This window comes from Lepidochelys kempii, chromosome 12 (genome assembly GCF_965140265.1).
Source record: "Lepidochelys kempii isolate rLepKem1 chromosome 12, rLepKem1.hap2, whole genome shotgun sequence".
Taxonomy (NCBI): Eukaryota; Metazoa; Chordata; order Testudines; family Cheloniidae; genus Lepidochelys; species Lepidochelys kempii.
Window position 1 is genome coordinate 39,010,607 of NC_133267.1, and position 26,659 is coordinate 39,037,265.

At 43.3% G+C, this 26,659-nt stretch overlaps 1 protein-coding gene across 11 annotated transcripts in view; it reads right to left on the bottom strand.

The window, feature by feature from the left end:
- GALNS (galactosamine (N-acetyl)-6-sulfatase) overlaps positions 1-26,659 on the bottom strand; it is a 78,933-nt gene that overhangs the window by 46,428 nt on the left and 5,846 nt on the right. For 10 of the 11 annotated variants that reach the window (XM_073308197.1, XM_073308194.1, XM_073308203.1 and 7 more), the window contains exons 2-9: positions 25,447-25,570; positions 24,059-24,133; positions 22,160-22,262; positions 14,642-14,785; positions 12,812-12,878; positions 12,567-12,694; positions 11,585-11,724; positions 8,744-8,847 (exon numbers count right to left, since the gene is read on the bottom strand). In XM_073308197.1, the coding sequence (XP_073164298.1) occupies positions 8,744-8,847; positions 11,585-11,724; positions 12,567-12,694; positions 12,812-12,878; positions 14,642-14,785; positions 22,160-22,262; positions 24,059-24,133; positions 25,447-25,570 (885 nt within the window). Of the gene's footprint in view, positions 1-8,743; positions 8,848-11,584; positions 11,725-12,566; positions 12,695-12,811; positions 12,879-14,641; positions 14,786-22,159; positions 24,134-25,446; positions 25,571-26,659 lie in introns of all 11 variants that reach the window. The other variant, XM_073308205.1, reaches the window with a different exon arrangement.

A 26,659-nucleotide genomic window follows, 5' to 3' on the forward strand; every position in this document is an offset into this window, starting at 1 on the left:
ATTTCACCCACTTTCCATTCATTCATTCATACTTTGTGGCGCTTAGAGCCCCCCTGGTGTGCACAGGCAAATTATTACTCATTTTGAGATTGAAAAATCAGTATTCCGTATGAAGTCCCCCTTGATTTATTCCATCCATTGGCCCCCTCCGGAGCCCTGCACTGCCAGGAGTGAGCTCCCAGCAAGTACAGAAGTGGGTGGATGTGGAGTGATCTTCAGGGCCCAATGACCTCATCTGCAAATAGTTTTCAACAATTCTAGAATGGTGAATCTGGAATATTTTAAAGTATTTTTTATCAGGAAGGAAAAACCACCATTTTTTCGCTTTAGTGGGTTTTTTTTTTTTTTTAAAAGAGATTTTTAATTTTAACTGGTAGCCATATTTATAATTCCTTCTGTCTTAATTATCCCAGTTTTAAAAACAAGCATCACACACAGTATTTGTTTCCACCAATTACCTTCTGACTGATTTTCTCACACACACACGCACACCCCTTCTATCTTTCTGTGCTATGCTACTATGTTAGGAGACTATCATCTGCCTTGGGATGGGGAATTAACCGACATTACACAAAGTTGAGGGAGATATCTTCAGTCAAGTGAGAGAGTATGAGCGCTCTGCGCTAAGATGCATCAGTACCAGATGTGACACAACAGAACCTTCCCAGGCATACTGCAAACTCGGAAACAAGGAGCCATGTGACACAATTCAATATACTTGTACAGTGGAAAAAAAACATTTTATTTCTTTTCCATCCAAGGCAGATTCGCATGTTCTACCAATATACCAAGGATACCAATATCTGTCATAACATGATGACCATCAAAGCCTGCCTTATCCATGAATCTTCCTGCTAATAAGTAATGATCTCCATTTACTAAGCTGACACTAAAAGTGTATTTAAAGCAGCGATCTCAAACTCAAATCACTATGAGGGCCACATGAGGACGAGTACATTGGCCTGAGGGCCGCATCGCTGACACCTTTTCATACAAAGATACAAAACCCCCCTCCTCTGCCCCCGACCCTGCCCCCACTCCACCCCTTCCATGAGGCCCCACCCCTTCCCCCTCCCCATTCCAACCCCTTCTCCAAAGCCCCCACCCCAACTCTGCCCCCTCCCTGCCCCTATTCCACCCCTTCCCCAAATCCCCCCCTGCCCCACCTCTTCTCTGCCTCCTTCCCTAAGCGTGCGCTCCCTATTCCTCCCACCACCCTCCTGGAAAGTGCTAAGCACCACCAAACAGCTGTTTGGCGGTGGGAAACACCTGGAAATAGGAAGAGGAGCAGGGATGCGCCGCACTGGGGGGTGGGGGGAGCTTGGCGGCCACAGGAAATAACTCCGGGGTGGGGGGGAGCTTGGCAGGCTGCAGCAAATAACTCTGCGGGCCGCATGCGGCCCACCTGTTTGAGACCCCTGATTTAAATACTGGAGCAAATTATGATAAAAGAGGAACTCTGCAACATATCAGCTCAGTTGTTCTTCAGCCCTATTAAGGGAAACAAACCTTTTTCTGAAATACTAAACCTCTTGCTCTAAGTCGCTAGATGGCCAATAGGTTGAAAAAGTGAACATCTAAGGATTTAAGCAGGGAATTAAAAGATATTTCTGAAAATTACAGTATTTTCCTCTTTCCAAAAACAACAGGCTGCATGCTGTGCTTGCACTAGTGGGACGGATTAAGCGTTTAACATTGCAATATCACTCTGCTGGATTACAGTAATTTCAATTCTTAACCGTTTGAATTCATCACAGAACACTGACAGGAGCATTTAATACTGAGGTAGGATATGGGCAATGCTTCCCCTGTTCCCATGCAGGAGAAACAGAACGCAAAGCAGCAAGCATAGAGACGGCTTGATCCTGGAAACCCTTATTTATGAAAGTAGCCTATAATCAGTAGGGTAATCTGACTGAAATTCGTGGGATTACTGGCATGGGAAAGATTGTGTAGGATCAGGCCCGTAGTTTGATTCAGAGCTTTTGGTGCACTGAGGTACTCTGGAAGAGGCTAGGGTCAGCCTGTTTTTGTGGGCAGTAAGGGATGGGAAGGGGTTAAATCACAGGACCTGAGATATTAAACGGTCCTCCACATGAGGAGCACAAGAGGCAGGTATGTACACAAACTCTTCTAAAGGTTCATGTCCTCATTTGGAAGAGAGGATGGAGGGAAGCTGCTTGCAACTTTCTCTGCTACACAACCTCGGAGAAGGAACTGGAACAGTCCCATTTTACAGTGAATCTGGACGTACTGTTTTAGTTTTATAATGTGCACTGGTACTGGGAGTTCCATATTTTCTCCCTTCAGACCAAAGCAAAGAAAACCTACATACACTGCACCAAATCCTGCAGTCCTTACTCAGGCAAACCTCCCATTGCCTTCCACCCCAAGTCAGACTCCAATGGGACTGCGGCTCATTGCACATACATAATGGTTACACACATACTCCCTGATCCTTTGCAAGAATCATAGAATCATAGAATATCAGGGTTGGAAGGGACCTCAGGAAGTCATCTAGTCCAACCCCCTGCTCAAAGCAGGACCAATCCCCAATTTTTGCCCCAGATCCTTAAATGGGCCCCTCAAGGATTGAACTCACAACCCTGGGTTTAGCAGGCCAATGCTCAAACCACCAAGCTATCCCTCCCCCGAATGACAGGCATGCGTTTTTATTGCTGATTCAAACATCAACAAAAATGCTCTTGTGTAGCTCTCAGATACAGAGATCTGGGGAGAGGTCAGGCCCCACTGACCCCATTCTGATGGGTGCTAGTATGCTGCTGCTGTTGCTCCTTACGCTCTACTGTCTCCACACTGCTCCCTTTGGGTACATCTACTCTGCAAAAACCAAACAGACAATAAAAAAAAGACCCACAGCAGTGTGTCTCAAAGCAACTGACTTAGGCTCATGCTACAGGGCTAAAAATAGCAGTGCAGACATTCCTGCTTGGGTTGGAGTCCGGGCTCTAAGACCCATCCCCTTCACCGAGCTAGCATGAGTCTGTCAACTAGGGCTAGGAGGCTCACCCCGAGCTGCAGTGTAGACATACCCTCTAGATTGTCAGCTCCTTAGAGCAAGGATCTTGCCGTGTGTGTGGGTGTTTTGTAAAGGGCTGTGCACATGTTAAGAGTGCAGACATTAAACAGGGCCGGCTCTCGGTTTTTTGCTGGCCCTAGCAAAAAAATTTGCCACCCCAAGCTCCGAGAGAGCAACTGCCCAAGCAACAACAAAAAAAGGGGGTGGGGGGGAGAGCCGGAACGCCGCCCCTGGAATTGTGCCACCCCAGCACGTCCTTGCTTTGCTGGTGCCTCGAGCCGGTCCTGACACTAAACAACAACAAGGTTATCCTCCTTCAAAGAAGCTATCACAGCCGTTCCTGACAAAGGTGGACAACTTCACACACCAGGAGGTGCTGAGTGTCTCGTATGTTCGCCCCCTGCTATTTACCCTTTGCACGTGGCAGGCATTGTGAGGTTGGAGAAATGCCACGTGAAGGATTTGAGAGATGAATAAAGGGGATATTTGGCACATGATATAGTTATTAACGTGCCTGCTCTCCATGTACTCCTGCTGCAGCAGGAATGAACAGGACAGCTAGCATGTAAGACTTTGTAATTAGGCCTTTCACAGTTTATAAGGCAAATAAAAAAAAAATCACTTTTCATGTTGCCACTCAATCCTGTCACCTAAATCTTTTGGCTAACAGACAGCAAGAAGCAATAGCCAAGCTGAGACGTAGGCCTCTAGTACTACCTAAATTTATACACTGTGACAGTCCTATTAGGCCACCACTGACTTCTTGTACCGGCCTTTATTAAACATAACCTGATGTAGATGACTCCCTTTAATCATCCAGTTACGTTTCTGGTCTCAGACAACGTTCTTCCGTGAAGCAGAGAAAACTTCTTAAGGAAATTAAACACCAGTGCCACAGCCAGTTGGATTTATCTGTGCTCTGCAGCACCACAAAGAGAGGGAAAAAAATAAAAAAGGTTAATATTTATAAAAACTGTGAAGCATTTTCAGAGAATTTTTTTTAAAATTACCATTTTCTCCTCTCAACAGCACTCTCGTTCTAGTTGCCTCTTCCATTTTTTCTTATGAAAAGAAAAATAAAAATCCAGAGAGAGTAACAGCCCAGAGAAAATAAATAACATATAAAAGAAGAGAGAGATCAGATATTCCTCCTATCAGTGAGGAACAGCTGGCATTACGCACGTAAGAAGGGCTCTCCCCCCCCTTTTTTTAAAAAAAATAAACTCTCGGTGAACACATAACGTCTTTAAGAAAATGAAATCCTTTTGCTGTGGGCCACGTTGCGGGAAGAAATAGTCACCACTGCTGTTATCAGCACTTTCAAGCTTTAACTGTGAATCAAAGGCGACAATTAATAAAGTCGCCCCCGCCAGGAAAGGAAAGGAGAAAAGCTAAATATTTGAAACTGGGTGAACAAATGTCAGGGTGTTTTTAAATAAAATCCTTTTACAGTTATCACAGCGAGCAGACCTGATATCCCTGTCTAATTCAATTTCAATTTGCGCCCCATGGGAGATAGTGAAGAAAAGGTTGCAATGCTGTCTTTGGGTTGATATGTTCTTTTCTCCTTCAGGGAGCAGGAACTGGGGAGAGAAGGGGAGGAGGCATGCAGAAAGAGAGAAGGAGAAGGATTCAAATACCAGCAGAATATGAATTTCTTTCAGCTGGATCCTTCCAGAAGGCAGATGTGATGCAGGGAATGTTTAAAATGTTGATTTGTTATGAATTCACCTGGAAAATGGAGCGGGGGAGGAAGCTACAGAAAGGGGATTTGTGTATGAATAAACATGCCAAAACGTGGAGCCAAAAGGAACTGAATTTTGATGCCAACACCAGCAGCAGCCTCCTGTGGCATGACCCCCACCCCGCCCCAAACTGGTTACCTATAGCACTACTGATGTTCTTATTAGAACCGTCCACTTTATAATTTCTACTCAATATTCCTTTTATTTGAAATAAAGAAATACACCCACTAAAAAAAAACAAACTACAAGTCAGTAAGATTGTCAGCATAAGAACATAATGGCCACACTGGGTCAGACCAATGGCTCATCTAGCCCAGTATCCTGTCTTCTGACAGTAGCCAATGCCAGGTGCCCCAGAGGGAATGAACAGAACAGGCAATCACTGATCCATCCAATATTGTCCACTCCCAGCTTCTGTCAATCAGAGGCTAGGGACACTCAGAAAATGAGTTTGCATCCCTGACCATGTTGGCTAATAGCTATCAATGGATGTATCCTCCATTAACTTACCAAATTCTTTTTTGAACTCTGTTATAGTTCTGGCCTTCACAATATCCCATGGCAAAGAGTTCCACAGGTTGACTGTGCGCTGCGTGAAGAAATACTTCCCTATGTTTCTCTTAAACCTGCTGCCCATTAATTTCATTGGGTGGTCCCCTCTTATATTATGTAAAGGAGTAAATAATACTTCCCTATTAACTTTCTCCACAGCAGTCATGATTTTATAGACCTCTGTCACATCCCCCCTTAGTCGTCTCTTTTCCAAGCTGAAAAGTCCAAGTCTTTTAATCTCTCCTCATACAGAAGCTGTTCCATACCCCTCATCATTTTTGTTGCCCTTCTCGGTACTTTTTCAAATTCTAATATAGTATTTTTGATATGGGGTGACCAAAACTGCATGCAGTACTGAAGGTGTGGGCGTACCATGGATTTATATAGTGGCATTATGATGTTTTCTGTCTTATTATCTATCCCTTTCTTAACGGATCCTAATATTGTTCACTTTTTTGACTACTGCTACACTTTTAGCGCATGTTTTCAGAGAACTATCAGCAATGACTCCAAGATCTTTTCTTGAGTGGTAACAGCTAATTTATATACCATCATTTTGTATGTATAGTCAGGATTATGTTTTCCAATGTGCATTAGTCTGCATTTATCAAATTGACTACCAACAAGGAGACATGACCCTTCCAGAGAAGGACTAACTCCAGTAGTTTGGCGGGACTGAGCAACTGAATGGCACAGGCAACAGGATAGGGAAACTTTCAACAGCAGGTTAAGGCTTTGAACGTGGCCTCAGCCAACAGTAACCAAAAGTTGTCATCATCTGATAGATGTTTGGTCATTTCTATGAAACAGTTTGTGGTTCACTCCAATTCCTGGTGGACTTGTGTCCATATAAAAACCACCAGCACTAATCCTGGAAGGCAAAGCTCCGGACTGATTTACCAGAGAATTCGATGATTACATGGGCACTAACTCTGAATTAACCTCTGACTCCTCCCTCCTGGTCAGGTTGGGAAGGTAAAAGCTTCCACTGACATTGTCCAGCAGTCGTTGCTCTGTAGGTGCAGAGAAGACCTCAGCTTCTTTCTCTATCACCTTTGAGGCTTACGAGTAACGTGACATTTCTTGCAGCCACTCAGAATAAGTGGAACATGGGCTAATTAGTTTGGATTTACAATAAACCATATAAAGTCTGTAACTTCAACATACGATAGGTAAAATAGGCACAAAACTGTAGAAGGGAGCTCTCCACCTACTATGTCTAGAAAAGGCAATTGTTGAGAAATAGCATGATAAAAACTATACATGCGACTGTAATACTAGAAGGCAACGGCAGAGTTGCACTACCCAAAAACCTGAAGCAATGCTGTACTTCTCACCTGAGGACAGTTCTGCTGTGGGCATCAGACTGCAGGAGCCTTGATTGCAAGAATACAAGCATAGAAGACCTATCAATATCTGTTATTATGTATTTATTTAAAGATATCACTCATGCTAGCACATCCACAACACAGAATGAAGCAGCACATTATGGACCATGGGTTTGAAAAGCAGTCTGAGCCCAGTGGGAATTGTGGGATCATAACCTCTCTCAGGATCAGACCGCTATACATGTAACCATTTGGTGGCCAGTTTCCTGAAATGGGGCCAAATCAAGCAAGGAATTAAGTGTATGCCTAAAGTTAAGCATTTACTCAAGTGTTATTAAAATCAAGTAAGGCAGATACATCAATGGAGCTCGACGATTTACACCAGCTGAGAATCTGTCTTATAAGACAACTTAAGCATGCGCTTAAAGTTAATCATATACATAAGAGCTTTTCTAAATAGAGGTAGCTTCCCAAACCGGGGCCTTTGTGTGTGCACCCATGGTAGTATGGCACCTCATTCGGTGCCAATGTGTTAACCATACATAAATGGTTGATCATACAAATTTAGGTTAAACTTTCAGCTGTTTCTAAAACAACAAGCAATTCACCACAAACTACCACACTGAGCTCCAATCTGTGGCAAACACTTCTTACCATCACATAAAATAGCTAGCTATACTGCATGTACAAGATTACTGTTGTTAAGTTATTGCAAAAAAAAAATTTCCTTGCCTTTGTTCCTAATTATATCTTAGAGTTATTTTTTCATATCTAATGTACCTGTCCCCATTTATGATGGTTGTTTACTTTTGGCACTTTACTCAGTTTGTACATACAAAACAAAATAGTCAGTTTCAATTTCGTGTACTCATGCACTAGTCCAAGGTTACTTATGCTTGGCTTGCAAGGACTTCATGGGAATGTTTAAATTCAAACAAACTGTTTTCATTTCAAATTTTAAAGAATCATAAAAACATTCCTATTAGGTTTTGTAAAACCTTTAAAAATGACAAACTCAAATCACTCTTGTGCTCCAAATTTTAAGCCAAATTGACAGTGGCCTCTAAATATGCTCTATAAATGATCTTTATCCGATGTAACGGATTTACAACATTGAAAAGGAATGTAAATTAGAAAAATAAATATTATAAATATTTTGCGATCTTGGGCACAGTGTCGAGTTGAGGAAGTATCACTTCTTTCTGAATAAAAGACATCTACAAAGGGGAGGGAATGCATATTATTTAACAGGAATCCTGCTGCATGGAGAGTTGATTAGATCTTTCTTTAATGAGTACTGGGACAATTTCCTGCACATGCTGGTATTACCACCTGAGGATTATTTTAGAATGAGTATCATTTTAATCTTTGTGCAGGCAGGAAATAGAAACATTCTGGTACACAGACCTACCTCCCTGATATCAGGGGGTAGCCATGTTAGTCTGTATCCACAAAAACACAAGGAGTCTGGTGGCACTTTAAAGACTAACAGATTTATTTGGGCATAAGCTTTCATGGGTAAACCACCACTTCTTCAGATGCATCTAAAGAAGTGGTGTTCTACCTCCCGGAGTGAAACTGCTATCTAGCCACAGAAAACAGAAGTGTCAGGTTTAAAATCACTTGATGCTGCAGGAGACACAGAATATGTCCAGAAAGCATGTTCCTCCACTGCAGCAGGACACACATTAACCGGAATGTCCTTGCATTCCATTTGATCGCATCAATACGCCACTAAACATTCAGAGGTCTGATCCAACAAAAGTGAAGGGGTTAAACAGACCAGGAAAACAAAAAGGTACCTGCTAGCTAAAGTCAAAGCCTTTGGTGTTCATAAAAAATCCAGTCATGTACATTCATGGTATAAGATTGCAATAATGTAATTAACTGATCTTATGATATACATCAACCAATTCTTTACTTAATTAGATCCCAGGTTTTGACACAGTGATTCCATTGAGAATGTGCTAAGAGCCCTGAACCAAAGACCATTGAAGCCAATGGGACTCCTTCCATTGACTTCAGCTGTCATTGGATTGGGCCTAAAATTGTTAAGTGTCCTTACGTGTCTTACTTACGTGTCCTGCAGGTATCTGGCCTGGCCACCAAGCAATAGCTGGCTCCCTCATCCCACCTTCAAAAGTGGTTTGTTTACCACACAGAAAGCGACCATTGCTACCTCCTACAGGAAAGAAAATTGATAAACATGATCATGTTTTTCCTGTGGATGCTTGTGAAGGTCTTTTCAGCAGGGGAGAAACTGACAGATTAGTAGACTAGATAGGGAATGCTATCAAATGCACAAAGGAAACAAACCAAAAAGATTTTTTTGCTAACTTCTTTCATTTATAGGAATCTTAAATGTTTCTTGTGAGTGAAAGAGGTAAAAATTGATCACACATTTAATATGAGTCAACAATGGGATAGAGGTGCAAAAAAGGCCAGTATCATTCTGGCGTGTATTAACAGGAGTGTCGGATCTAAGATATGGGCAGTAACTGTCTTGTTCTACTTGGCACTGGTGAGGCCTCACTTGGAGTACTGTCTCTAGTTCTGGATGACACACTTTTAGAAAGACCTGGACAAACGAGAGAGTCCAAATGAGAGCTACAAAAATGATAAAAGATTTAGAAAACCTGACCTGTGAGGAAAGGTTAAAAAAACTGGGTATGTTTAGTCTTGGGAAAAGACTGAGCGGAGACCTGATAAGTCTTCAGATACGTTATGGGCTCTTACAAAGAGGACAATGATCAACTGTTCTCCATGTCCACTGGAGGCAGGACAAGAATGAACTTTATCTGCAGCAAGGGAGATTTAGGTTAGATATTAGGAAAAACTTTCTAACTGTAAGAATAGTTAAGCACTGGAACAGGTGACCAAGGCAGACTGTGGAAACCGCATCACTGGAGGGTTTTAAGAACAGGTTAGACAACCACCTGTCAGGGATGGTCTCCAACCTTCTTACATCCAAGATCACTTTTTGAATTTAAAGGCAAACCAGGATCCACCCCATCCCTTCCCCAAGGCCCCGCCCCTTCCCCGAAGCCCTGCCCTGCTCCCTTCATTCCCCGCCCTCCTCCATCACTCACTCTCCCCCACCCTCACTCACTTTCACAGGGCTGGGGCAGGGGGTTGGGGCCGAGGGCTTTGCAGGGCTGGAGGGGGCTCCGGGCTGAGCCTGGGGCCAGGGGTTGGGGTGCAGGAGGCAGTGAGGGGGTGCAAGCTCTGGGAGGGAGTTTGGATGCAGGAGGGGGCTCCAGGCTGGGGCAGAGTGTTGGGGTGCAAGAGGGGTGCAGGGTCTGGGAGGGACTCCGGGTTCAGGAGGGGACTCCAGGCTGGGGCAGAGTGTTGGGTGCAGGGTGCTGGCTCTCGGCAGGGGGTTAGGGATGGGTCAAGGGTGCAAGAGGGGGTATGGGGTGCTGTCTCCTGGAGGGGGTTCAGGGTGTGAGCTCCAGTTGGGCGGCACTTACCTTGGGCAGCTCCTGGTTGGTGGTGCAGCGGGGCTAAGGCAGGATCCTTACCTGCCCCAGGCCCATGCCACTCCCGGAAGGGGCAAACACGCCCCTGTGGCCCCTGGTGGGGGGCATGTGGCTCCGCGCACTGCCCAACTCTGCAGGCACTGTCCCGGCAGCTCCCATTGACTACAGTTCCAATGGGAGCTGTAGGGGTGGTGCTTGCAGTCAGAAGCAGCGCACGGAGATGCCTGCCCTCTCTCCTCCCCCCGGAGCTGCAGGGGCGTGCTATTGCTTCTGAGAGTGGCCTGGAGCTGGGGCTGGCCAGAAGCCTGCCTTAGCAGCAGCCCCGCTGCACCACTGGAGATCGCAATCGACTGGGAGAGTCTCCAGGATTGACCAGTCGATTGAAATCGATTGGTTGGTGACCATTGATCTAGGGAAACTTGGTGCTGCCTCTGCACAGGTGGGTGGGCTAAATGAGCTCTCGAGGTCCCTTCCGGTCCTACATTTCTATGATTTGATGAACATTTTCAGACTGACGAGTGATTTTCTAGTGCCCTTTTAAGAGAGGAGTTTCACTAGAGATAGACATGATGACGACAAAAGCGAGATTACATTTTATTTCCCCAGGAAAGCTCTGCTCAGAGACAGCAGCTGGTTGGCAGGGAAGGTCCCCACATTTTATGCAGCCTTACAACTGCACTGACCAAGGAACAGCCCGGAGAGTCACGTGTTTTGCCCAAGGCCACACAGATTCAGTGGCCCAGCTAAGGTTAGAACTTAGGAGCCTCCCATCTCGTGGCCTGATCATCACTAGACTACCTGACCTCCAAATGGGAAAAAAAAAAAGGGGGGGGGGGGAAATAAAATCAGTTTGCTCAAGGATACTAGCTTGAAAACAAGAGAAAAACTGAGAAGTGCAGCAAAGCTGTCCATGGCAGGGAACGTTTACTCTCCTTGATATCGTTTCATAGAGCTAAACACACTGGGACTCCTGGATCTTTTATAATGATCCAGAAAACTCAGATATGCATTTGATAATGGCCCTCTAACTTGTCTTTCTAATTAACTAGTACAGGAGACTTAGCACTTCCCTGTATATGTCACTTTCCGCACACACACTACCAATAACAGATTAAGAGAGAAGGTGGGAGCAAAAATACAGTTGGTAGGCAGCTAATGTACTGCTTTTAAGAGTAAAAAAAAAAAAAAAATACCCATCAGCACCGGGGCACAGTACAGAAGGCACATGTGCTTGTCTAAATAGGAGTGTGCCCAGGTGAGCAACTAACACAAGCACGGACTGGAGGCAGAATTCTAATGCTGAACACTCCTGAACTTCAAAGCTTCTCTTATATACAAGGGACCAAACCAAAACCTCAGATATCTTTGTCTTCAAACTCTGAGACTGTTTGGATCTGGACTTCCGAGCTTGAGGTCCAGCTCTGTTCATTAGACACTTACCTTGTTTAGGTGCTGAAATAAGAGCAGCTCCATTATCAGATGTGAAAAACACAAAAGTGTTCTCACTGATGCTCAGGTTTTGAAGGGACTTTAGGATTTTCCCAATGCTGTCATCAATTTCTCGCACTGCATCACCATATCTGAGACAGTAGAGATTACAAATATGCAAGCCAGTAAAGGAGGAGAAACAGTTTAAACCAGGTAGTCTTACAGAACATAAAGCACTCCATTACAGCCCACAAGAATACTGAATTAATTGTGCTGAAGAGGGAAATAATTCACCTACACATCAGGTACCATAATAGAAGTTTACCAGTGTCACTTCGTAACTTATGTCTTTTTAATCTGCAGAAACCAGCCTCTCTTGGATATTCAGACTCTCCAATTTGCTCAGATCTGAGCATTTTTGGACAAAGACCAGATATTTGAGATATTTGAGATAAATGAAGCCAGGTATAACGAGAGGCCACTTTTGCCATGAGCTGAGGCTAATAATTTTGTTTATAGACGCTAGTTTGAAATTGTGATCTTAAAAGCAAGGTCCATTATATCCACAGAGCTATCCTTCCCCCACTGTAAATTGCATTTTCCATGATGTGGAGCCTGTTTGCTGTTCTGATTTATAGGCTTTTAAACCAGGCTCTAATCAAACTATGTCAAGAGACTAACAAAAGCACCCATTCCACGGAACAGCATTTCATCACTCACACAGTGGGCCAGGGAGCTTAGATTTCGCCTACATTTGGGTCACATGATCTTTACTTTGGCTTACAACAAATATATTAAAGATCAAACTAGACACGGTCTTTTTGGGAAAAAAAAATACTAAAGGAAATTCCATGCTACCTAGTATGTGTATTTACACATGCATGCACGCACACACACTTTTAACAAGTGATCTATGTTACTTCAGTCCAATAAATATTGCTGTGGTTTTCCACTATCACATTAGGCAGCATAAATCAAATAAAAGGAGACTTACAACCCTCTCTGGCTAGTGCCCAAGAAATGTTTGGACGCATAAACAGGAGCATGAGTGGCATCAATAGCCCAATAGAGAAAGAACGGCTGTTGACTGGATTGCTGCCTGCTAATAAAGTCAAGAGCTTCCTGTAAATGACAACAGAAATTAATGTTAACAGGATCATCCTCTGCCACCTAAAACTCTCAACCAAAAGTAACAAAAAAGCGCTGTGGGTTATAAAGTTGAAAGAAAATGTATAATACCTGTAAGTAGATCTGAGTTAAGTTTGCTTCCCCTGTCTTCAGATCAATTTTGAAATCTTCATAATATCTTAAAATAAAGCAGAACCAGGGAAAAAAATTAATACCCATGTAACACAGAACAAAAGGGCTGTTCTTCCCTATTACTTGTATGGGCAGGTCATTGTTGTTACTCAACAAAAGGGCAGAGACTCACAAGGTATGTAACCAGCCATTTCTCTTCAGAAACTGAAAAGAAGTTCATTATGTTTTTTTTAAGGTTAGGAGAGAATAGTGAAATTGCAAGGTCAGAGGCAATGGTGGGATGTCACGATGAAAACATAGAAAGGATTACCACAAACAGGGAGGGGAGATATAAAAACGCCTTCAGTAAGGGAATGGAATCATGTTCCAAAAGAGGCATAGTTGGATGAGCACCTGTGGGAGATGGGTTAGAGCGGCAATGGCCTATTTGTGGTCCATGAGCACATTTTAGCAACATGCACTTTGTTCTTGGCTCTCTAGCCTGCCACAACCCCTGGCAGCCAACATTCACCCTTGAAGTTAGCTGCATCGCTTGTGAGAAATGCCTGGTGCAATACCTGGTTTGAATATATGAACACTCTGGCATGTAAGGGAATTTTGGGCACTCCCTTTCCCTTCCTTAAGTGCACTGGCCTTTGAAGCCTTTCACACTTGAGCACCAGAGCATTCCATCATTAAAAAGCAAGATGTCAGATAAAAGCCCAGCACTAAAGCAGCTGGGCTTTAAGTTCGTCTTTTGAGGTTGGGATGAGGATGCCAGGATCCCAGCAGGGAACAGCTGAGGAGTTCAGACTAAAATTTAGCACAGATCTAGTGCTTATAATCTTCAAGGTGCTTTAAAAACCATGAACAACCCCATAAAAGTAGGGCACTATTAACGTTCCCATTTTACAGATGGGAAAACTGAGACACAATATGAGAGACAGGCTTAGAACTCAGGAATTTGTTTCTTATCCCTGTGCTTTAACCACTGGATCGTGGATCTCTCTCAATAAGAAGGTAAATCTGGGAGTGAGAAAGGAAGCTGGAAGATCTAGCAGGTGTTGCCCAGACACAAACGCTCTGAGTCCCTCTGGCTGCCAAGATCCTTCTTCATTCAACACCGTACTCCTCCAAGTGTCCCATCTTGACTTGCCCTCTCAGCTGCAAAAATCTCCTACTCCAAGTGACAAATGCTCTAACCCTAACCCAGCATTCAGGAGGCAGGGGAAGGAGTGGGAAGGCTGCCCACCGCATCTCCGCTTCTCCCCCCAGCCTTCTGAAAGCCGCAAGACAGCTGGTTGCCGCGAGCAGGAGGTGGGGGGAGCAGGGGGAAGGCGCTGATCTGCAGGGTCCACCGGCGAGCGGGAAGTGCTGGGGGGAGGGTGCATAGGGGGGCTGCCAGCTGTGGACAAAGCAGGTGGCCAAACGACATTATAGGGGAGCATTGAACAACTTTAAACAAGCATGTTCTGTAATGGAGCAGGGACATAAGATTGAAACAACGTTAAGAGAGAGGACGTTAAGTGGGGAGTTACTGGATTTGAACCAGTTCATCCCTGATGACTGACATTTCCTTCGCTCATGTCCAATAACTCTTGTCATGGTGTGAGGTTTCTGGAGATTGCTGCCCATCCAACCAAGCCATGGTGTTACTGCTGTGTCTGATCCAGCCTCTCCTAACTGAAGATAGCTTACTGATTGAATGCTCATCTTTCAGTAGACCACAGGACAGCTGAGTAAGACCACAGGGAAAGCAAAGAAAACAAGCCGTTGACAACTTCCAAAATATTTTTTTTAAATGAGCCCTGGAACAAACAGCTGAATTACCTGCCAATCATTTCCCTGTCCCTGTAAACAGGGATGTTTGGGGTGGCTTTGTTATCGTAAGGTCCAAAATGGCAATTAGGAGATCCAAACCATTCATCAAATCCATGCTTCAAGGGGTGGAATTGGGGTCTGTGACCCAGATGCCTAGGAACAAAAGCCACAAAGAGTTCAGGAGTCCATTGCAAAGGAGTAAATAGTAATCTTATCAGAACTGTGTAGAAAGAAATATCTTTCAATGATGCTAAAGGAAAACTTCAGGTGATTAGTTACAGTACTCTAGGTAGCCAAATAAATAATGACTAGACAAAAACGTGCATTCAAGGAGATTACAGAAATCCCTGCCACTGTTCCAGTAGCTTCATTAAGTCAATGTCCAACTTCTCTTCTCTCTAAACATGTTGATTATTTGTGATGATGGTGCCTTAGGTAGAGCTGCCCAGAACAGAGCAAAAATACATATAATAATTAATTTAGGGCTTAAGTCTCATTTACACCAAAGCTCTTCTACACCAGTAAATTGTGTAAAGGGGCCACAAAGTGTGTGTAATTTACAATTACATTTACTTTAAGGCCCTTTATGCTGCCAGAGTGGTGTAATGGGGCTTTAGTGTAAATGGCAATGAGACCCTTAGAATGTACATATGAAAGCCAGCCCCCCCCCCACCACACACAAGCAAGCTTCTGTTAACAGCATTGTCCTGGATATGCAATTTAAACTTTCTTTCTTTAGCTTCAGGCTACTGCTCCTTTCCTTCCACATCTTCTGGGACTGTGAATAACTCACTTCCTTCATTTGTGAAAGTATTTATAGATGGTCATTCTCTCACTGTCTCAACTGGAGAAATTTCTAGCTGAACATGCATGTGTCACTTCAGTCTTTCCTCATACGTCTTTGTCTTTAACTCATGGATCGGTTCTGTTGCCCTCTTTTGTATCGTCTCTAAAATTTGGGGACCGGAAGTGCACTCATTGGATTAAATTAGTCCCTGGCGTAAACCCAATGAGATCAATGGTATTACACCAGACACTAATTTAGCCTCACGATTCCTGATCCAGTCACATGCTGGCTGTGTAAATTAGAACCACAAATATCCCTCGTTTTACATGTGGAATCCCCACATACATACGCACACACACCACAACAAAAATACCCCTCGCTATCTTCACAGTGACTAGGGGAACGGAAAATCTGATATGCAGAGAGATTTTAAAAAGTGGGATAGTTTACAAAGGAGGCAAATAAGAAGGAATATGAGGAAAGCATACAAAATAAAATAAATAAATGAGTTAGAGAAGGTAGATTAGATGCTCCTGTTCTCCCTCTCTCATAACACAAGAATGAGGGAAGTCAATGAAACTCAAAGTCAGTAAATTCAAAACTGAGCAAGGGGAATACTTTTACCACCCAACACATAATAAGAATGGCCATACTGGGTCAGACCAAAGGTCCATTTAGCCCAATACCCTGTCTTCCAACAGTGGTCAATGCCAGGTGCCCCAGAGGGAATGAACAGAACAGGTCATCATCAAGTGATTCATCCCGTCGCTCATTCCCAGCTTTCCTGCTCATTTTAGCTAAGGTCCATCAATGGATATATCCTCCATGAATTTATCTTGTTCTTTTTTGAACCCTGTTATGATTTTTGCCTTAACAACATCCGCTGGCAAGGAGTTCCACAGGTTGACTCTGCGTTGTGTGAAGAAATATTTCCTTTTGTTTGTTTTAAACAAATGCCTATTAATTTCATTGGGTGACCCCTCGTTCTTGTGTTATGAGAAGGAGTAAATAACATTTCCTTATTTACTTTCTCAACACCAGTCATGATTTTATAGACCTCGATCATATTCCCCCATTATTTGTCTCTTTTCCAAGATGAAAAGTCCAAGTCTTATTAATTTCTCCTCATATGGAAGCTGTTCCAGCTGTCCCTAATCATTTTTGTTGCCCTTTTCTGAACCTTTTTCATTTCAAACCTATCTTTTTTTTGAGATGGGGTGACCACATCTGTATGCAGTATTCAAGATGTGGGTGTACCATGGATTTATATAGAGGCAATATGATATTTTCTGTCTTATTATCAATCCCTTTATTAATGATTTCCAACATTCTGTTAGCTTTTTTGATGGCTGCTGCACATTAATTGGATGTTTTCAGAGAAATAGCCACAATGACTCCAAAATCTCTTTCTTGAGTGGTAACAGCTAAATTAGACCCCATCATTTTATATGTATAATTAGGATTATGTTTTCCAATGTGCATTACTTTGCATTTAACAACACTGAGCATAATATGACTGTAGAACTCACTGCCCTGGGATGTCACTGAGGCCAAGAACTTGGCAAGATTCAGAGGGACTGAAGATTTACAAGGATAACATAAAATTCAAAGAGACAAGGGGAGTGAGATAATATCTTTTATAGGACCAACTTCTGTTGGTGAGAGAGAGAAGCTCTGAGAAAAGTGCTCAGAGTGTAACTACAGCGTAGAACAGATAAGGAGTTAACATATGTTGCAAGAGATCATTCAAGGTGAAGTGGGTGGTAAACACCTCCACAACTGAAGGACAAAACGAGGGTTTGTGCGTTCCAGATTTTTATAGTGAGCCATAAATCCAGTATCTTTATCTATCAAGCATTCTTACAACTACAATACCCACCTGCTGAAGTGAAGAAACAGATTGACAGAGCCAGAAGAATACCCAGAAGTCACCTACTACAGGACAGGCCCAACAAAGAAAATAACAGAATGCCACTAGCCATCACCTTCAGTCCCCAACTAAAACCTCTCCAACGCATCATCAAGGATCTACAACCTATTCTGAAGGACGACCCATCACTCTCACAGATCTTAGGAGACAGGCCAGTCGTTGCTTACAGACAGCCCCCCAACCTGAAGCAAATACTCACCAGCAACCACACATCACACAACAGAACCACTAACCCAGGAACCTATCCTTGCAACAAAGCCCGTTGCCAACTGTGTCCACAGATCTATTCAAGGGACACCATCATAGGGCCTAATCACATCAGCCACACTATCAGAGGCTCGTTCACCTGCACATCTACCAATGTGATCTATGCCATCACGTGCCAGCAATGCCCCTCTGTCATGTACATTGGTCAAACTGGACAGTCTCTACGTAAAAGAATAAACGGACACAAATCAGATGTCAAAAATTATAACATTCAAAAACCAGTCGAAGAACACTTCAATCTCTTTGGTCACTCGATTACAGACCTAAAAGTGGCAATATTTCAACAAAAAAACTTCAAAAACAGACTCCAAGGAGAGACTGCTGAATTGGAATTAATTTGAAAACTGGATACAATTAACTTAGGCTTGAATAGAGACTGGGAGTGGATGGGTCATTACACAAAGTAAAACTATTTCCCCATGTTTATCCCCTCCCCCAACCCCTCACTGTTCCTCAGACGTTCTTGTCAACTGCTGGAAATGGCCCACCTTGATTATCACTAGAAAAGGATTTTTTCCCCCCTGCTCTCCTGCTGGTAATAGCTCACCTTAAGTGATCACTCTTGTTACAGTGTGTATGGTAACACCCATTGTTTCATGTTCTCTATGTATATAAATCTCCCCACTGTATTTTCCACTGCATGCATCCGATGAAGTGAGCTGTAGCTCACGAAAGCTTATGCTCAAATAAATTTGTTAGTCTCTAAGGTGCCAAAAGTACTCCTTTTCTTTTTATTAAGTCCATGATTTTTGGGGTCTATCAGAGTTATGAATTTAAGCTCCCAGGCTCGTCTTTTGAAGGTGTTGTGCAGGTTTTCTTTGTGTTTGCCCAGCCTCTTCATGGGTCAGTTTGAGGAAGAATTTCTGGACAAATGCACCACAAAACCAATGATATATCTGAGATACAATGATGATATTTTCATCCTCTGGACAGAGGACTTAAACTCCCTCAAAGATTACCACTACAACTTCAACAACCAGCACCCATCCATCAAACTTTCCCTAAAACATTCCCACACCAGCACCAGCTTCCTGGACACCATGATCAACTTCAACAATGGAGCCCTACAGACAACTACATATATAAGAAATCCCCAGATCACCACACCTACCTTCACCAATCCAGTAACCAACCCAAACACACCAAGACATCTGTTACCCATAGTCAGGAATTCAGATACCACAGAGTATGCCCCATCGAGAAAGTCCAGGATACATACCTCAGCACACTTAAAACTACCTTTACCGCACAAGGACACTCCGCAGGAGAAGTAGATCACATCATGGAATGGGCCACCCAAATACGCCAAAAGAACCTTCTTCAATACAGCAAACACTCCCCCTCCGCCCCCACAACTGTACACTCCTAGTTGTCATTTACCACCCCACACTGGAACCCATACAGGGTATCATCAAACAACTACAACCCATACTTGATGTGGACCACATGTTGAAAGAAATCTTTCCTGAACTCCCTCTTCTGGCCTTCAAACAATGCCCCCAACCCTGCCAAACTCATCATCAGAGGCAAGCTCCCTACAGACCAGGACACACCGCTAGACCCTTCCAGAACAACAGATGCAAAACCTGCAGGCATATGTCCACCTGTTGCGATGATCAACACCCCCACAACACACCTTTCAAGATCTATGGTTCCTACACATGCCGATCACAACATATGGTTTCCTCATCCAGTGCACTAAATGTCCCAATAGCAACGGTGTGGTTGAAACCAGACTGTCACTATGCTGTCAAATGAACTCACACAGAAAAATGATAAAAGACAAAAACACCCTATCATCTATGGGCAAACACTATTTACAGAACAATCACTCCATGTCTGACCTCTCAGTCCTCTGCACAAACACCTTCAAAAGATGAGCCTGGAAGCTTTTAAATTCATAACTCTGCTAGACAGCAAAAATCATGGGCTTCATAAAGACACTGGATTTATGTCTCATTTACAACAATCTGGAACCCATAAACCCTCTTTTCTCCTTCAATTGTTAACTTCACTTTGAGTGGCCTCTTGCGACATGTGTTAACTCCTTATCTTTTTCACCTTTTATTTAACTGAGACACTCTGAGCATCTTTCCCAGAATTGAAGAGTTCTGCGTAAATTCAAAAGCTTGTGTCTCTCACCAACAGAAGTTGGCCCAATAAAAGGCCCTATTGAAATTCTGGGAGGCAGAGGGGAGCAAGCCCGTCCGCATCTAAAGGCGCCTCCCAACCTTTGGGGAGGAGTCACTGGACCTGGGACTCAACTGAATATGGGGGACAACGAAGAAACAACAGGGCAGGCAGTAGAGGTCACAGATTCAAAACTAGGGATCCAGAAGGGGACACCAAGCAGAGAACCCCAGACAGCACCCACCTGCTACTCAAAGCTGTCCAAGGAGCCAGTGGACGCCACCCAGAGGAACTCTGCCTGGATGAGTGAGCCAAGGGAGGAACAGAAATAGGCCCCACAGTCGCAAAGCACCTCCCCATCCAGCATCCTCCTCCTGGTGCTGAAGATGGCTATTTTGACCAGTGCCAGAAGGAGATTGACGAGGAGGTCTCACTACCTTGTGGGGCCACGGACTGGGTGGGCATATATGAATAGATGTGGGGAAAAGTGCAGCCAGAACCTCAACAGGTTCTGGAGGAGTTGGATTAGAGGCTGCAACCTGGCACATTCTAGATAGGCATGCACCTCAAGCAGCAAAAGGGACGGGCGTCGGGGATGGGGGTGAACTGTGCTAGGTACACACTCATGTTCACGGCTCTATGAAGGAGCCACCAACTGATATCCCCGGCAGGCCATGGGTCCAGGGTGGTGTACAGGCTAGCCCACTGGGGTTCCTCACCCTCCACAGGTGGTAGAAGGTCCCACCACTCACCCATCTGTCTCTCTAATATCCTGGGACCAACATGGCTATAACAAAGCTGCAAATAATATTCAGAGTTGTAATAGCAAATACTTAAAAGAGAAGGTTAAGAGAGACATAAAACCTCATGCTTAAGGCTTAAACCAGTTGCTAACCAATAGGGGTTATGATGAAACTTTAATGGGGTCAGATTATCTCACATCTGCCAGCACCCTTCTCTGAAGCAGCTGATGTACTGCAATTCTTAGGTTCACAACGGCACTGCATTGTGAGTTCATGTTTACTTTGCTTTTTATTATCACTAGAAGGTTTTCCAGACTCGCTGCTTTCCAGATAACTGTCTGGAACCAATATGTATTTGTGCTGCTTATTTCCTTTCCCTAGCTGTATGAATTTACATTTATTAGCACTGAATGCATCTCAATGCACTCAGCCCACTGATCCGATTTTTCCTGGCCACTTTGTTGTTTGGATTTGGGCTAATAAATAATTCACCGTCTTAGATTCATTTACTTCCCTTCCAATTTCTGTGCTGCTGGAAAATTTGATCACAGTTGAATCTATACCTTTCTTTATATTGTTAATATTGTTAAATAATATGGATTCCATAACTGACTACCTTAATACTGGTCCCCACTTGAAGGTTGAATTATTAACAATCACTCTGTTTGTTAAACATGTTATATCAAGTTGGTATCTATGCAGTTTTGAAGTTTATTATTTATGCATTTATTTATTACATAGTACTACTATGAATTGTGAATTACCAGCATGGAGACCTAGAAACCCAATGGGACTCAATCACATCACAGAAGTTCTTTATTGAAATTCATATGTTCTATGCCCGCTGGCTTCTCTTCAACTTTTACAATAGTAATCCCATCAAAGAAGCCTATTGTATTTGTTTGGCAGCTCTCCAGCTTTTCCCTCCTACCCTGCACAGGAACCACAGTTGCATTTAGTTGCCAGGTATCTCTCCTGACTGCCATGATTTATTGAAGATTAGGTTCACAAGTTCTTATGTTTCCTTTGCTAAGATATGGGCCTGCACCCATAAGAGTCAATGGAGTTTTGTCAGTGACTTCAATGAGAACAGGATCAAGCCCTTAGTTCTTTTAAAATTCTTGGGATGTAGTTCACTCAGATCTTTGGTCAATACTCTTTCGCTGTCTATTTATTTACCCTTTTCTCTGCTAGATTAGGCCATCACTCTTCTCTGTAGCTCTGTCTAATATCAAGCATGTTTCCTTCATGTGACTGTATCTTCATTTCTATCCTAACATTCCGCTGCTTAAAAAAAGAAAAAGCCGACAGTTTACAAGTCAGACTTATCTGCAGAGGATCAATGATATACAGCAGGGGCCAAAGACAAAAAATTGTAGAGGGCAAGGGACATGCTCCAACAGATCATCGCTGTGATTTCTGATGAAAATGAACACAATGTGGTGCTGAATGAAAGCACAAAGGGTTGAGGGCCTTTTTTTGCTATATCTATCTATAAATCAGTAGCACTCTATTCAGAAATTAATCACAGCAGGTGGGAAGATCCTGCCCAGATTTGAAAAGACAGCTGTTTGAGCTTGAAAAGTTTTTTTCAGACTCTGGTTCTCCCAATCTCTCCGCATTACTAAATCACACACACATACAAACAAGGAATCTCAAGACAAGTTTACCATTTGCCAATGATCTTACTGACATATCCCGCCTTCTTCAGCAATTCTGGAAGCAGCAGCTCAGAATCTGGGATTCCCCCTACTATCTCTTGTGGCGTATAGGCTGTATAAAACAAGAACATGTTTTTTAACTCATCACTAAGGCTAGCGAGCAGGTCATGAAAACTTATGGACACATCCCTATAAGCTTATTTGGACCAAAAATTGGGCTAGTTCAAGGGTCCAACAATACTATAGTATAGGATTCAAATTCTCCAGCCCACCAGGTCTGGAAACAAGCTGACTCAGCAAACTCACTGACCCAGGTAAGAGAGCCCTTCACACATGCAGCCTTTGATGGCTGGAGGGACAGTGTAGATGCAGGTAGGGGTGGCCGTAAGGAGAGCAAATTGGGGCCGTTTGGTTTATACTTTTGACAAACTGCTTGAAGTTATCTACAATTAGTGCATTTTTATAAGTCAAAGGATTAATTAAATAAAGGACAAATGGACTTGCTCAAAATGCACTGGCTGATCCAAAATAGCATGCCTCCAATATTTTGTAGTTGAGAACACAGGGCACAACCGTCAGTGAGTTAGGAGATACCCAAGTTCTCCTACTGATGGACAGTGTGAACCAATAGGTAGCTGTGTGTGCCCAGAATGCATGGTCTCATAAAGCACCTCTAATTTTAGAACTAGACACCAACTAGATCAACCCAAAGACATTCTGAGCAGGTACATTCCTTCATGAGTTCTGGAGGAGAGCTCTCCTGGCAGGCAGCATCGTGTTATGTAACTGTCCTTGTTTAACTGGCTGGGAAAGGTTTACTTCTGTAAGACTGTATGATACGGTGTTCGCCCCACACAAGACTTGAACCTGTTAAAAATGGCCAATTAACCTTACAGGACAGGCTGCATCAGGAAGCAAGGCAGGGACTACTAAGGCCTAACAGCTGATGAAGCCCTGCTGGAGGAGGAGTTGGGATAGGCTTCTAAAGAGAGGAAGTTGGTGGGAGGAGAAGGGCTGCAGGGAGGAGCTCTGCAGTCACTCCCTAGTGAGGAAGGCAATTGATCAGAGATGAGGAGGTGGCCTGAGAGGGGGTAAGACCTGGGATCCTGCCTTAGAATACAGACTCTGGCAAGAACCCAAGGGGAGGGTGACATAGCCACAGGGAGAAGAGGGGGGCCAGAAGATAGGGAAGAAAGGCAGGAAAAAGCCCATGGAATTGGCAACAAGGTTAGAGCTGGAGCAGACTGTGGTTGCTGGGCATAGTGTCCCTGGACTGGAACCCCGAGTAGTGGGCAGGCCTGGATTCCCCTACTGGCCACTGGAAAAGTGGCACTGACTGGCTAGCGGATCAAAAGAGGGAGCAACCCGAGTCCAGAGAGAGAGAGACTGTGGGATGAGCAACTGAAGGAGGGGGCATTACACTGGTCAAGAGCTAATCCCCAGATGAACTACAAGGAGGTGTCCCAGTAGTGATTAGTAAACCCCATGACAGACTGGATTTTAAACAGCTTGTTCTTAACCTAGGACGTTAACACCATATCCCATGTCACTTTTCTTCTTTCACTCAATGTTTATTAGCCCACCCAAGGAAACAACATCTCAGCCAGCAGAAGCAAACAGATTAACATTTTAACTTAGGTCTTTTTGCTTAATGCGAACATTTGGCGATGTCCGTCCTTTCCAGCATCATGTGTAAGAAGCAATAGACTTCACACCTGTTCTTATTAAGTGCAGTGGAGCTACATGCCAATCCCTTGTTGTCACTCTGAAAATGTACCTCCTGGAAAACCCATGAAGGGAGAACACAGAGCCAAATGCCAATATTCAGCCATGCCTGCTGCTAAGCGAAAAGGCAAAGAATAAAGGAAGAAAAAGCATTTCCAGGAGAAGCAGCACGGATGTTCGCACCATTTCTGGCATGTGCATTCGTGGTGTAGAACCCATTCCTGATGGGGAGACGTCCCGTCAACAGCGCTGCCCGTGCTGCAGATAAAACAATCAAAACAAAGAAAGCATGAATAGGGTGTCCTATTTTCTTTATACAAATTATCTGCTTTAGAGGTCATGTTTTGGCTGATGACCGCATAACGACTGGAGATTGTAGGGAATTTCTGCTATATATTACTGTTTAGCTGATAAGAGTAATCATCAACCCAAAGGATCCTAAAGTGATGTACGTACTTGGCCAGATTCTGATAACAGCCACACTAGCATAAATCCAAAGTGACACCACTGATGTTAATGGAGTTACTCCAGTTCCACTGAGATTGGAATCTGGCCCTTGTGTGCAGAAAGCAGTTTACCCACTACTGAAACGTGACCACCTCCAGATAGGAAATGCAGCTGCCATTCTGTCCAAGTAACTTTAAACAGTATTTCTGGGGTGAGTATATGGGAGACATCTTAATCTAGCTAAGATAAATCAGTTATTTGCTAAATTTACATTCATTATCTTGCCTTGGCAAAGCCATTTTATCTACTTCTACAATGAACAAAGGCAAGGTATCCATCTGTAGCATGATAAAGGTCAAGGCTCTGATTCAGGAAAGTAGTTAAGCAGATGTTTAACTTTAAGCATCTGCTTAAATCCTACTGAAGTAAATGGGACTTAAGCAGGTGTTTTAGTGCTTTCCTGAATGGGTTTGGACTTAAACATATGGTTAAACATTTTCCTGAATGGAGGCCCCAGAAAGTCCTCTTTTCTCCTTTATATTTTAGCTGTCAGCTGGCAATCAGACTTGAAGAACCAGACACAGTGACAAAGATGTAAAATCTACATGGGACTCAAATGGGTTTGTCCCTTTTCCCCCTCTCTAAATCTCTTAGTGGCTAACAATGACGGCAATGGGCAGGAACGTATAGTTGCTCCATGCATGAAAGTCCCAAAGTCAATGGAAGTTCTGCCTACAGAAAAGAATCAAGCCCATTGTGTGCTTCCTTCCTGTTGGATTTGTCCAACAAAGATTTAGATACTGTTTTGTCTGATTGCCCCGAAGAGGGAAGAGATGAAATAATTCAGCAGCAGAGGCCTGAAGGCTAAAACAGAATAAAAAAAAATCCTTTAAATGAAATGTTTTGATGACTAAAATACTGTTTTGTATTAACAGAAGATTGTAGTTTTTCCTCAAGAAAAAAATTAAAAGGAAGCAAAATGCAAGATGAAAGCTCCAAATCCTAACACTGCCTTAAGGGTAATCACTGGTTTGGTTGCTAGTTTATGTAAGATGCTGGCAAACATCCCAATCTTCTCAGAAGGTGGCAATTTTACATGGTAGTATAAACTGAAGTTTACTTACACGGAGAGCACAGAGGGTTAGCAGTGTAGAAATTTGGGAAGAGCATCCCTTCTGAAGCCATCTGGTCCAAGTTAGGGGTTTCTTTAGAGGGCTCTCCAAACACTCCCAGATCACCCCAACCCATCTGCAGAAAGACCATACCAAAAAGACACAGAAGTAATTTTAGCTTTCTGTAAACTACTGTACTACCTTCTGGACCAGAGTAGAATTTTTATTTTTATAAGCTCTTCTATAGTGCTCATCACTATAATATCACATACACTATGTGAATTTATCCTCACAACCCTTCTGTGAAGTATTACTGCCACCATTTATAGATCAGAACTGACGGACAGAGAGAAATTAAGTGACTTGCCCAAGGTGACAAAAGAAATCTATTGCAAAACTGGGAACAGAACCCAGATCTCTTCAGTCTCAGTCCAGCATCTTAATTATAAAATTATACACTGCAGGCCTACATTTCCAAATACTGGATATATGTAATCAGAAATGCACAGTGAAGATCTAAGTAAAAAAGTAGGGTTACATAATAACTGAGGGCATTGAGGAGTATCCTTTAAAAGCGAAGCTCAGGAGAGAAGTGTGCCATTATCACATCATTTCTCTATGCCAGTTTGCCAGATGATGGTCTTACCATAGTGTAGCCACACATCTTTGCCCTAAGCCAATGTGACCATACAGCTCCTGCTCAGGAGCCTCTTTTGGGCAAAAAAACGGAGCTCTAGAAAATTACCAACCCATTTGGCTAATTTCAATCCTGAAAAACAATACTGAAGCAAAAAGGGAGCAATTTAATGAGCAATTAGGCACTATGCCTGCATAAAGATTATACTCTGCCTTAAATATTCAAAAGCTTTCTTTACTACAGTCACGTATCAGGTGGGCAAAAGAAATGCAGAGAACGTAATACATCTAGATCTTGGGAAAGCTTTCAATGAAGCCCCATTTGAGAGTCTAACAGAGACATCAGAACAAAGAATACTGCAGAAAAGACACAAAGCTGTCTGATGGATCGTGAGCAGAGAGCAATGAAATGGTACAACATAAATCCAAGACATGGAATTAAGAAGAGTTCCAAAGGGGTCAGTGTTGAGCTCTGTATTGTTCGATATCTTTACCAGCAATAAGGAAGGAGAAAAGAAAAGTATAGTGATCAAATTCATTGACACAATGGAGGAGGCACAGATACTTCCAAAAGATCAGAGAAACAGGC